This window comes from Hyperoodon ampullatus, assembly GCF_949752795.1.
Source record: "Hyperoodon ampullatus genome assembly, chromosome: 14".
Taxonomy (NCBI): Eukaryota; Metazoa; Chordata; class Mammalia; order Artiodactyla; family Ziphiidae; genus Hyperoodon; species Hyperoodon ampullatus.
Window position 1 is genome coordinate 45,957,189 of NC_136927.1, and position 12,559 is coordinate 45,969,747.

Here is a 12,559-nt window from a genome sequence, read left to right on the forward strand (position 1 = left end):
AAGGACAGTGAGGGTTTGACCCTGGCTGCTTTGAAAAAGCAATTCTAACAGAGTCTGAAGGGTGATTGTCTGATGTCATGGTTGGTCATTCCAGAGTCCCAGAAATAGAAGGGAATTTGGGTAGATAAAAATCTCCCCTTATTCCTTTACTATCTGACTCTATTATTTAGTCTGCATTCAAAGTGTGGGTATACCACTGATTATTTTCCATTTTAATCCTAATTGTGCCGACTTAATGGAAGCTTCTTCCACACCCTGGCATTGGTGCTGTTGGGAATATGATTATTTTTGTGTGCCTTCATGGATATTTTTAGGGGAATTTGGCAAAGGCTCTGTCATGGTTGGGTAGGCTCTTAACTTCTAGAATGCAGGGTCAACATGGCCCCATGTAGTCCACTAAATGGAGGACAGAAACCCGAGCAATGTATTCCAGGCTCTCAGAAGATGGCCCAAACTTCAGCTGACATCTTGTACGTCCTTTCTTGTTTTGTTTTTTTAATTTAAAACAAAGGATATTATGGAGTTTTATTTCCATATATATTTGAAATGTTTATGACATTTAAATGCTTCAAATATTACTTTAAAAAAAAATTTTTTTTTGCTACGTGGGCCTCTCACTGTTGTGGCCTCTCCTGTTGCGGAGCACAGGCTCCGGACGCGCAGGCTCAGCGGCCATGGCTCACGGGCCCAGCCGCTCTGCGGCATGTGGGATCCTCCGGGACTGGGGCACGAACCCGCGTCCCCTGAACCGGCAAGCGGACTCTCAACCACTGCACCACCAGGGAAGCCCTCAAATATTACTTTTTAACACTAGACTTTTCAATGTGGTATAATAATTCTGTTTGAATAACACATTGTATATAGAGTATTTTTTTGGGTTAAATTTTTTTTTATTTCTTTAACTATGGTTGATTTACAATATTGTGTTAGTTTCAGGTGTACAGATTCAGATTCTTTTCCATTATAGGTTATTACAAGACACTGAATATACTTCCACGTGCTACATAGTGAATCCTAGTTATTTATCTATTTTATATATTGTAGTGTGTACCTATTAATCCCATACTCCTAATTTATCCCTCCCCATCCCCTTTCCCCTTTGGTAACCATAAGTTTGTTTTCTATGTCTGCTGTACCTCCTTTCCAAAGTCCCTCTAAGACTTTAAAAAATCTTAAATTAAGTTCTTTGAAAAAATTTCGGAGGCAAGTTCAAATACATTTCTCTACATGTCTTTCTTCCTCTCTCTCTGTATCTGTAGCCCATTACCAGAAATTGATGCAACTTAAAGTACTTTAGAGAGAAGTGCTTCTCAAACTAAACTATTTGTGGGGAAGGACTAGTGTTTTTGTTTTGTTTCGTTTTTTGTTTAAAGCTCCAGTCCTTGGCAGAGTGATTTCTGTAAAATGCAGAAAGAACGAATTAGTGGAAAAATAAAATAAAAAAAGCAAAGATATACAAAAATCAAGTCAACTGGTCACATGCTTAGGTGTTGGGACAATGCTCCAAATTGCTATAAAAATTTCAATGCTTTCTTTCACTTCCTGTCCTTATCTATCTCGTTGCAAACAAGCAGTAGAGAGTATTCAGCTGGCAGTGGTCCACACACTACACTCTGAGTCGTGTTGCTTAAGAGGCCCTGCAGAATTATGTTCTGGGGTACTCTTTACCCAGAATAATAACATCAGCCTACAGGAATGTGCCTGGGTCTTCGGCACTGCTGAGAAAAAAAATGGAAGAGTTAGTCTGGGTTCTCCAGAGAAACATAACCAATAGGATATATATATAGAAAGAAATTTATTGTAAGGAATTGGCTCAGATGGTTTTGGAGGCTGAGAATTCCTACAGTCTGGCGAGCTGGAAACCCAGGAGAGCTATTGGTGTCAGCTCCAGCCGGAGTCCAGGTCCAAAGGCAGGAGAAGACAATGTCCCAGCTCACACTGACGGAAAGAACACATTTTCCCTTACTTTTCCTTTTTGTTTTATTCAAGCCTCTAACAGATTGGAAAAGGCCCAGCCACCTTGGGAAGGGCAATCTTCTTTACTCAGACTACCAGCTTAAATGTTAATCTCACCCCAAAACACTCTCACAGACACACCCAGAGTAACGTTTAACCAAATATCTGGGCACCCTGTGACCCAGTCAAGTTGAAACAAAATTAACTGTCTCTGAAGAGCATCATCTCTTGACATCTCTCAAGTCAAAGTGTGTGAGGCTCTTTGGTTTTTTGTTTTTGTTTTTAACATCTTTATTGGAGTATAATTGCTCTACAATGGTGTGTTAGTTTCTGCATTATAACAAAGTGAATCAGCTATACATATACATATGTCCGCATATCTCCTCCCTCTTGCATCTCCCTTCCTCCCACTCTCCCTATCCAGCCCCTCTAGGTGGTCACAAAGCACTGAACTGATCTCCCTGTGCTATGTGGCTGCTTCCCACTAGGTATCTATTTTACGTTTGGTAGTGTATATATGTCCATGCCACTCTCTCACTTTGTCCCAGCTTACCCTTCCCCCTCCCCGTATCCGCAACTCCATTCTCTAGTAGGTCTGTGTCTTTATTCCCATCTTACCCCAGGTTCTAAATGACCTTTTTTTTTTTTTTAGATTCCATATATATATGTTAGCATATGGTATTTGTTTTTCTCTTTCTGACTTACTTCACTCTGTATGACAGACTTGAGGTCCATCCACCTCACTACAAATAACTCAATTTCGTTTCTTTTTATGGCTGAGTAATATTCCATTGTGTATATGTGCCACATCTTCTTTATCCATTCATCTGTCGATGGACACTTAGGTTGCTTCCATGTCCTGGCTATTGTAAATAGAGCTGCAGTGAACATTGTGGTACATGACTCTTTTTGAATTATGGTTTTCTCAGGGTATGTGCCCAGTAGTGGGATTGCTGGATCGTGTGGTAGTTCTATTTTTAGTTTTTTAAGGAACCTCCACACTGTTCTCCATAATGGCTGTATCAATTTACATTCCCACCAACAGTGCAAGAGGGTTCCCTTTTCTCCACACCCTCTCCAGCATTTATTGTTTGTAGATTTTTTGATGATGGCCATTCTGACCAGTGTGAAATGATATCTCATTGTAGTTTTGATTTGCATTTCTCTAATGATTAATGATGTTGAGCATTCTTTCATGTGTCTGTTAGCCATCTGTATATCTTCTTTGGAGAAATGTCTATTTAGGTCTTCTGCCCATTTTTGGATTGGGTTTTTTGTTTTTTTTTGATATTGAGCTGCATGAGCTTGTAAATTTTGGAGATTAATCCTTTGTCAGTTGCTTCATTTGCAAATATTTTCTCCCATTCTGAGGGTTGTCTTTTCTTCTTGTTTATGGTTTCCTTTGCTGTACAAAAGCTTTTAAGTTTCATTAGGTCCCATTTATTTATTTTTGTTTTTATTTCCTTTTCTCTAGGAGGTGGGTCAAAAAGGATCTTGCTGTGATTTATGTCATAGAGTGTTCTGCCTATGTTTTCTTCTAAGAGGTTGATAGTGTCTGACCTTAAATTTAGGTTTTTAATCCATTTTGAGTTTATTTTTGTGTATGGTGTTAGGGAGTGTTCTAATTTCATTCTTTTACATGTAGCTGTCCAGTTTTCCCAGCACCACTTATTGAAGTGGCTGTCTTTTCTCCACTGTATATTGTTGCCTCCTTTATCAAAGATAAGGTGACCATATGTGTGTGGGTTTATCTCTGGGGTTTCTATCCTGTTCCATTGATGTATATTTCTGTTTTTGTGCCAGTACCATACTGTCTTGATTACTGTAGCTTTGTAGTATAATCTGAAGTCAGGGAGCATGATTCCTCCAGCTCCGTTTTTCTTTCTCAAGATTGCTTTGGCTATTCAGGGTCTTTTGTGTTTCCATACAAATTGTGAAATTTTTTGTTCTATTCTGTGAAAAATGCCATTGGTAGTTTGATAGGGATTGCATTGAATCTGCAGATTGCTTTGGGTAGTATAGTCATTTTCACAATGTTGATTCTTCCAATCCAAGAGCATGGTATATCTCTCCATCTATTTGTATCATCTTTAATTTCTTTCATCAGTGTCATAATTTTTTGCATACTAGTCTTTTGTCTCCTTAGGTAGATTTGTTCCTAGATATTTTATTCTTTTTTTTTTTTTTTTTTTTTTTTTTTTTTTTTTTTTTTTGTGGTACGCGGGCCTCTCACTGCCGTGGCCTCTCCCGTTGCGGAGCACAGGCTCCGGACGCACAGGCCCAGCAGCCATGGCCCACGGGCCCAGCCGCTCCGCGGCATATGGGATCCTCCCAGACCGGGGCACGAACCCGCATCCCCTGCATCGGCAGGCGGACTCTCAACCACTGCGCCACCAGGGAGGCCCTAGATATTTTATTCTTTTTGTTGCCATGGTAAATGGGAGTGTTGTCTTTGGTTTATTACTTTGCCAAGAAATGTACCAGTTCTTCGACACTGAAAACAGGAACCCACCCCTTTGTTTTTAACCTGCTGACATCTTGTCCTTGATGTGACCATGATGCCAGGTGATACCCAGGAAATAGACTCTTTTTCAGCTCTGGTGCTTTTCATTCAGATAGCCCCCTCCTCTTGATGCAGTCAGCTGCTTGCTGACACCGCTCAGCGCTGGGGACACCAGTGCTCTGTTGCTGACATTCTGGATCCCTTGGCACCTTAATGTGCAGTGCCAGCCAGCTCCTCTCTGAAACTCACCCTCTGCCAGGTCCTTCCTGACCCTCCTTCAAAACACAGTGTGTTTTATCTTCCACCTAACACATCATGAATTTCTTTTGCCCTGCATCCTACTTCACGTAATCCTTAGCAAAGAATTACTGATGATGTTTATTGAGAACGTACCTGATGCTAAATCAAGTGCTTTCCATACCTTATCTTATTTCATAGTTACAAAAATACTATTCAGTATGTATCCAATCCCCAGTTTTACAGAGGAGGAGACTGAGGCTTACAGAGGTTAATTAATTTACCTACATGGCTAATCAGAGCAGAGCTAGGATTTAAATCTAACACTGCTTTTGACCAGAAAGCCCTGATTCTTAGCCAGGAAACCATACTGCCTTACAGAAAATACAGAAAAATTGTTCACATGGTAAACAGTCACTTAAATAATATTTCTCAATGAGTAAAATGGCTGTTGAAAAGAAATATATATATATATATATATATATTCATTGCCCACCATGTAAGGATCCATCTCTTAAGTTTTAGCTCAGGACTGTGTTTTTCTTTGCTGGTGAACTTGTACATTTCCCTTCCATAGCCAAAGAGAGGATCTTAAAGCTTGGGTTTCCCCAGGTGGCTTGGAGTGAAATTTAGTCCTTAATTGCAGCAGCTGTTTTTAGCTTACTTGGTATAATGCTCTTCCCTTTTTTAAACATGACTTTATTTATCTATATGGCTGGTTCAATTGCACGTGTTTTCTTTCCCACTAGACTTTGAACATTTTGGGTGAATGAACTGAATAGGTACCTAATTTTGTAAGCTGCTTTTTACAGAAGCAATTATATTGGTCTTTCAAGTGGGACTCAGTTGTGACCAGTTTTTTCTGCAAAGTACTCAGCGTTTCTTCTGTGGCTGAACGTGGCTTGGACACGCGTGTTTGAGTATAACCTTGTTACCGCGGCTGTAAAAATGTGTGTGTGGCGGGTCCAAAGCTTCAGGCAACCAAGTTAAAGGTGATAATGGGAAGCTATTTACAAAGTGCTGAGAAACTAGAGCGATGAGTGGTGAAATGGGGAGAAATGCCTTCCAGGCCTGTATTGACCTGAGGGGGGCCTCCCTCCAGGTGGCAAAATTAGAGAAGATTGGTGTGGGTATTTCCCCATGTTTAGGAAGGATTTAAATGATGGTTAAAAATAACAGCTGGTGAGACTACAGGGTCCCGGGGCCCGTGCTGAGAGGGAAGCTTTAGCCAGTGTTGATGTCTCATCCCCTGGACCATGGGAATCTGTCCAGGCTGAAATGACCATGGCAACACATGGCGCCCCAAATTAGGACTGGCCTTAGGCAAGGGAGAGCAGTCCTAGCTCGTGCATCTGATTCTCACCTTTAAACCTGTTTGGTCTGAAATTTAACTTTGAGAAAAGAGATGGTAATGGAAGTCTTCTTCCAAAGAAAGGTTCTTGCCTATTTATGTATAAGGATAGATTTGACCAGGAGGGGGAAAGTCTGACTTATATCAATAGTTAGCTGAAGATGTGCCCCTTATAACTGGCAAAGACATGCGTACTCTGGAACGACCCCCTGTCACTTGCAATTGGCCCATGGATGTATGTATGTTTTGTTAGCTGTGGAAAGAGTTAAGACTGGGTTGGAGGCTGGTGGCTGGCTGTTGCCTCTGCCCAGTGTTTGGGGCCCAGAACATTTGTGAGAGTTGCCCCAGTTGTTATGATGAGAGAAAAGTACCTTTGATAGAAATAGAGAAATCAGGAAGTGTGGCCTATTTTTTAGGAAGATAATTAGTTCGTTTTTCTACATCTTGAGTTTGAAATGGCTGGTGCTGAGCTGAGGCTGCTTAGTTGAAAGAGAGCTTAGGCGGCTTGTGTTCTAGATCGGATTCTTTCACTAACGGGCATCCTGCTCTTGGTCAAGCCCTGTAACTTTTTTTTTTTTTTGCGGTACGCGGGCCTCTCACTGTTGTGGCCTCTCCCGTTGTGGAGCACAGGCTTCGGACGCGCAGGCTCAGCAGCCATGGCTCACGGGCCCAGCCGCTCCGTGGCATGTGGGATCTTCCCAGACCGGGGCACGAACCCGTGTCCCCTGCATCGGCAGGCGGACTCTCAACCACTGCGCCACCAGGGAAGCCCCCCTGTAACTTTTAAGAGTCTCTTGGGTTGATCTCTAAGTCAGCAGCTCTCAGCCCATACAGGGGCATGCTGAGGTGAGCTCTAGTTGGGAGGGAGAGAGAGGAAGGGGCGTCCTCTCGGGCCTGTCACTCAGTGGTGTCACAGGGAAAAGAAGACAGGGGCCCCCACCCCCCTCCAAACATCCTTCATCAGGGACAGTTGCTGTCATGAGTGTGGCTTGAGGGATGGCAAGGTTTGGGAGCCCTGAAGCCCTGAGCAGTCATCCCCAGAGACTGGCCTTCTGTCGCTGTTTCTTCCTGTAATTTACACCTTGTTACTCAGCAGTGCCCAGAGGGGCCGCTAGGATCACTCCAGCTTAACGCACAGATGCAAACTTTAGTGCCGAAAGGGACCCTATGGGGGACTCACATGGAGAATGATATGTGTGTGGGGAGAGAGCACAGGGGCCAATTCTCTCCCACAGAACGCCTGTCAGGGAGGCCCTCAGCCTCTGCTTGGATGCCCCCATTGGCGGGGAGATTACCCCTTCTGGTACTGCCCAGTTTACCTTCCTGGAGCTCTGTTATAAGGGTGTTCCCTACCCGCACCCTAGAATTGACTCCCCCTCCTGCCTGCCAATTCCCTAATTCTGCTCAGAGGCGTCTCAATCCTCTTAGCCCTCTTTGCAGATGGAGAAGCAGAACCGGACATGCCCCATGGCTCACTCACTATAACAGAGCTTGCTCTTTCCCCTATGGAGAGATCCAACTTTCTCCCTCTCTTTTTTCATATTATTTTCCATTATGGTTTCTTACAGGATATTGAATATAGTTCCCTGCGCTAAAAAATAAGACCTTGTTTTTTTTTTAACATCTTTATTGGAGTATAATTGCTTTACAATGGTGTGTTAGTTTCTGCTTTATAACAAAGTGAATCAGCTATACATATACATATGTCCCCATATCTCCTCCCTCTTGCATCTCCCTCCCACCCTCCCTATCCCACCCCTCTAGGTGGTCACAAAGCACCGAGCTGATCTCCCTGTGCTATGCGGCTGCTTCCCACTAGCTATCTATTTTACATTTGGTAGTGTATATATGTCCATGCCACTCTCTCACTTTGTCCCAGCTTACCCTTCCCCCTCCTTGTGTCCTCAAGCCCATTCTCTATGTCTGCGTCTTTATTCCTGTCCTGCCCCTAGAAGACCTTGTTTTTTATCCGTTCAATATATAATAGTTTGCATCCCAAACTCCCAATCCAACCCTCCCCTGCCCCCCGCCCTTGGCAACCGCAAGTCTGTTCTCTATGTCTGTGAGTCTGTTTCTGTTTTGTAGATAAGTTCATCTATGTTCTATTTTAGATTCCACATATAAGTGATATCATATGATATTTGTCTTCCTTTTTCTGACTTCGCTTAGTATGATAATCTCTTGGTCCATCCATGTTGCTGCAAATGGCATTATTCCATTCTTTTTTATGGCTGAATAGTATTCCATTGTATATATGTACCACATCTTCTTTATCCATTCATCTGTCGATGGACATTTAGGTTGTTTCCATGTCTTGGCTATTGTAAATAGTGTTGCTGTGAACACAGGGGTGCATGTAACTTTTTTTTTTTTTTTTTGGCGGTATGCGGGCCTCTCACTGCCGTGGCCTCTCCCATCGCGGAGCACAGGCTCCGGACGTGCAGGCTCAGTGGCCATGGCCCACGGGCCCAGCCGCTCCGCGGCATGTGGGATCCTCCCGGACCGGGGCACGAACCCGTGTCCCCTGCATCGGCAGGCGGACTCTCAACCACTGCGCCACCAGGGAAGCCCCACATGTAACTTTTTGAATTAAGAGTTTTGTCTGGATATATGCCCAGGAGTGAGATTGCTGGATCATATGGCAACTCTAGTTTTTTGAGGAGCCTCCATGCTGTGAGAGACCCATCCTTCTAACTGTGTCTCTCTTCCCTCCCTTTCACCTTAGTCTGGAGCCTCTGGCCCGCCTTGCACTGGTGGGAACTTCAAAGTCCCAAGGGTGGTGCTCTGGTATGAGGAGCTTGGAGGGTTTGTTCTTCTGGTCTAAGGGGATGCTTTCATTTCATGTGAGCATGCTGGAAGCTGCTTTCATTTCCTGTGAGCATGCTGGAAGCTGCTTTCATTTCATGCAGGGCAGGTGTGATTGGTGTCTCAGAGGGCTATGCTCATGAGCCACTCGTGCAGGCAGGTACAGGGCTCCTTCTCAGAGGTACAGACTGTTGTCTGTGTTTACTCAGAGTCTGGCATTTCCGACCTGCTTTGAATGCAGTGTAAGTGCAGCACCAGCTTTACCTGGGAAAAGGGAAACACTTAGATTTCCGCACGGTCACGGCTAAGACATGTGGTCACTGGGCAGCCTCACATTTTGGGGTGTGCAGTCCTTTCCTAGGAGGATGGAGGAAGGGTTTATCAGGCCAGGGAAAGGAGCAGAGAGTATCCTTGTTTGCATGGAGAGACAGTTGGGTGATGCTGGGGTATCCCACAGTCTGCCAGGACCACATGGCTCAAGTTCCTCATTAAATGGGGAAAATGAAGTAAGACGTACAATGAAGGAAGGGACAGAACTTGGGATCCTTCTGGAATTGCTCTGGCCGCGGGGACCCTGGAATTCTGTGACTTTCCCTCTACCAATGTTCTTGTTATTTAAAAAATACTCCTGGCCATCTGAACAGCAGGGTGGTCCTTCAGGGAAGGATAGGAGGAATGGATGATGATGTCTTTCTTTCCCCTGCCCCCTGTCTCTTGTGAGCAGGGAGAAGATGCCTTTTCACCACGTGACCGCCGGCCTGTTGTACAAGGGGAATTACCTCAACCGATCTCTGTCTGCTGGCAGCGACAGCGAGCAACTGGCTAACATCTCTGTGGAGGAGCTTGACGGTAAGCAGCCTGCCTTGCGTGGGAGGTGAGCCACCGAGGGAGGCATCTGGGGCCATTGTGCATCTAAGACGCTGGCCGTCAGCTGTGGCCAAGTCTGACCATGATGCAGCAGGAAAGAGTTCAGAGATCACTTCTGCTTAAATGACTTCTTTGTGTGGGATGGACCTGGTAGCCTGAAAAATCTATGGTGAATATTTTGGTTCCTTTGGATACCAAAAGGAACCCTTTGACTGGGGAAACAGGCTTCTACTCCTGACACGTATTTTCCAGTTGATGGGATCTTGATCTCCAATAGTGTTGCCCTGTTTCCATCTTGTCATTCACCATGGGGCCCAGCTGCGGGGAGGTCATAGACCTGTTAATGGCTGTCTTTTGACTTGTGGCCATGGTGCTTTGAATCCTGCCCAGATCAGAATCATCCGGAGGCTGTGTCTAGGTGGGAATGGCCAGCAATTATTTTGATTGCCTCTGTGCCTCTGGAACAGTGTAGCCTTGGCTTTGGGATGCGAACGAACCTGGGGACATGGTGACTGAATTCATCCTGGGACAGTGCCCCTTTGTATCCTGGGGAGATCAACTCCTTGATTAAAAAAAAAAATAAAACAAGGAAGAAGGTTTTTGTTTTTGTTTTTTAGAATAGAGAATTAGGTTGATTCAGCCAGATGTTTGCCTAGGTACTGCATCTGCTGAGGCCACGCCAGATTGGTTTCCCTTCTTGTTTTGAAATGCTGTGTTCCTGGTGACATTGTTTTACAACAAGAAGTTTAAACTTACTTTCTAAAGTAGGGAAGTTAAAATTACCCCAGATGGCCCATATCTTTGCCTTGAGTGTAATGGTCTGAACCAATGTGATTTCTTTGTGCACATTTCTTACACGGGGTATGGTAGGCAGGGAGATTCATCTCTGGGCCAGGGAAGACAGACTTGCTTCATGAAGGGCACGAGATGGGGCAGGTGAAGGACAGCGCTGTCGGATAGCTTTCTTGCTCTCACCCGTGTTGTTTGCTTGCTTCTCGACAGGCATACCATGTTTTATTACGCTTTGCTTTATTGCACTTCACAGATACTGCATTTTTTACGGATTGAAGGTTTGGGGCAACACTGCATTGTCAGATGCTGGTTAGCATTTTTTAGCAATAAAATATTTTTAAATTAAGGTATGTACGTTGTTTGTTTGGACCTAATGCTATCACACATTTAATAGACTACAGCGTAATGCAAACATAACTTTTATATGCACTGGGAAACTAAAAGATTCGGTGATTCGCTTTATTGTGCTATTTGCTTTATTGCAGTGGTCTGGAACCGAGTGCACGGTATCTCTGAAGCCTACCTGTAGAGGCTTGTTTATGTCCATGATGGAGCAGTGGAGCTCAGCGGCTGGTGGGCTGGGTCTGGAGGAGAGGCCAGAGGATATTAGAGGAAGGGGAGTGATGTGGGCAGAGCCAGACTCCCTAGGAGCAGCATCTGCTCACTGTGGTCTGGACAGACTAGGGGCCAGAGAGGAGAGCAGTATCCTCAGATCTCCTGGCCTTCAACTGGCCAGAGGATATTTGGACAAGGACATGGAAGCAGAAAATAGAGCCCTGACCTCCTCCAAAATGAGCCCATCCTGGTGGCCACAAACAAGGCCGAGGCTGAGCTGGGTGTATTGGCAAAGTGAGGTGAGGCCCAAGCTTTCCTGTGTCCTGGGGAGGAGTCCTACCTCGTGGAGAGCAGGGCAGTGGTGCATTGATTTGGGAGGGGGGCTGGTTGCTGGTCCCCCAGTTTTAGTCATCACTCAGCAGGGGGGACTGGGAGCCTCCTGTGTGGAGCCCTGTGGAGCAGAGGCCATGAGACTTGGGCAGAAAGTCTGTGTGTTTCGGGCAACTCTTTTTTGTTCTTTTTAAATTGAAGTATCGTTGACTTACAATGTTGTGCTAGTTTCAGGTGTACAGCAAAGTGTTTCAGTTATACATATACATATGTATATATATTCCTTTTCAGATTCTTTTCCTTTATAAGTTATTACAAAATATTGAGTATAGTTCCTTGTGCTATACAGTAGGTTGTTTATCTGTTATATATACAGTCGTGTGTATAAGTTAACCCCAAACTCCTAATTTATCCCCACCCCCTTTCCCCTTTGGTAACCATAAGTTTGTTTTCTCTCTGTGGGTCTATTTCTGTTTTATATATAAGTTCATTTGTATCATTTTTTTGATTCCACATATAAGCGCTATCATATGATATTTCTCTTTCTCTGTCTGACTTACTTCACTTAGTATGATAAGCCCTAGGTCCATACATGTTGCTGCAAATGGCATTATTTCATTCTTTTTTGAGGCTGAGTAATATTCCATTGTATAAATATACTACATCTTCTTTATCCATTCATCTGTCGATGCTCATTTACGTGGTTTCCATGTCTTGGCTGTTGTAAATAGTGCTGCAGTGAACAGGGGGGTGCATGTATGCTTTTGAATTATGGTTTTCTCCGGATATATGTTGGGCAACTCTTGCAGAGGCTGCGACGCCTAACCCAGTGAAGTTTGGAAATCGTCTATGGCTTTCACATACCCTGGCTTTCCATTTTTCTTCCTCCTCCTTCCCAGCTTTGCCATGAATAATCAAGAGATGATTTTTCCAAGACTTCTCAGAGTGATGGCTTTTTTCTCTGTGAAATCTGGGCCACTGTCAGGGCGCATGGCTTTTCAAGAGATCCACTGCCTGGATTTCGGCCCTTCTCCACTTGGGCACTGGCTGAACTCTGTTCTTGGGCCAGCAGCAGAGCTCACCATCCTGTTGTTTCTGTCAGGCACAGGCAGCTGAATGGGGCTGAAAGGAGCCTTCTCAGCAGGTGAGACTAGCGGGGGGGG

The 12,559-nt window shown here is 44.4% G+C and overlaps 1 protein-coding gene across 1 annotated transcript in view; it reads left to right on the plus strand.

Annotated features, from left to right (window-relative positions):
* CALN1 (calneuron 1) overlaps positions 1-12,559 on the plus strand; it is a gene marked incomplete at both ends in the record, with an annotated part of 444,970 nt that overhangs the window by 87,153 nt on the left and 345,258 nt on the right. The window contains one exon of the mRNA XM_079719708.1: positions 9,581-9,701. Within this exon, the coding sequence (XP_079575834.1) occupies positions 9,581-9,701 (121 nt within the window). The remainder of the gene's footprint in view (positions 1-9,580; positions 9,702-12,559) is intronic.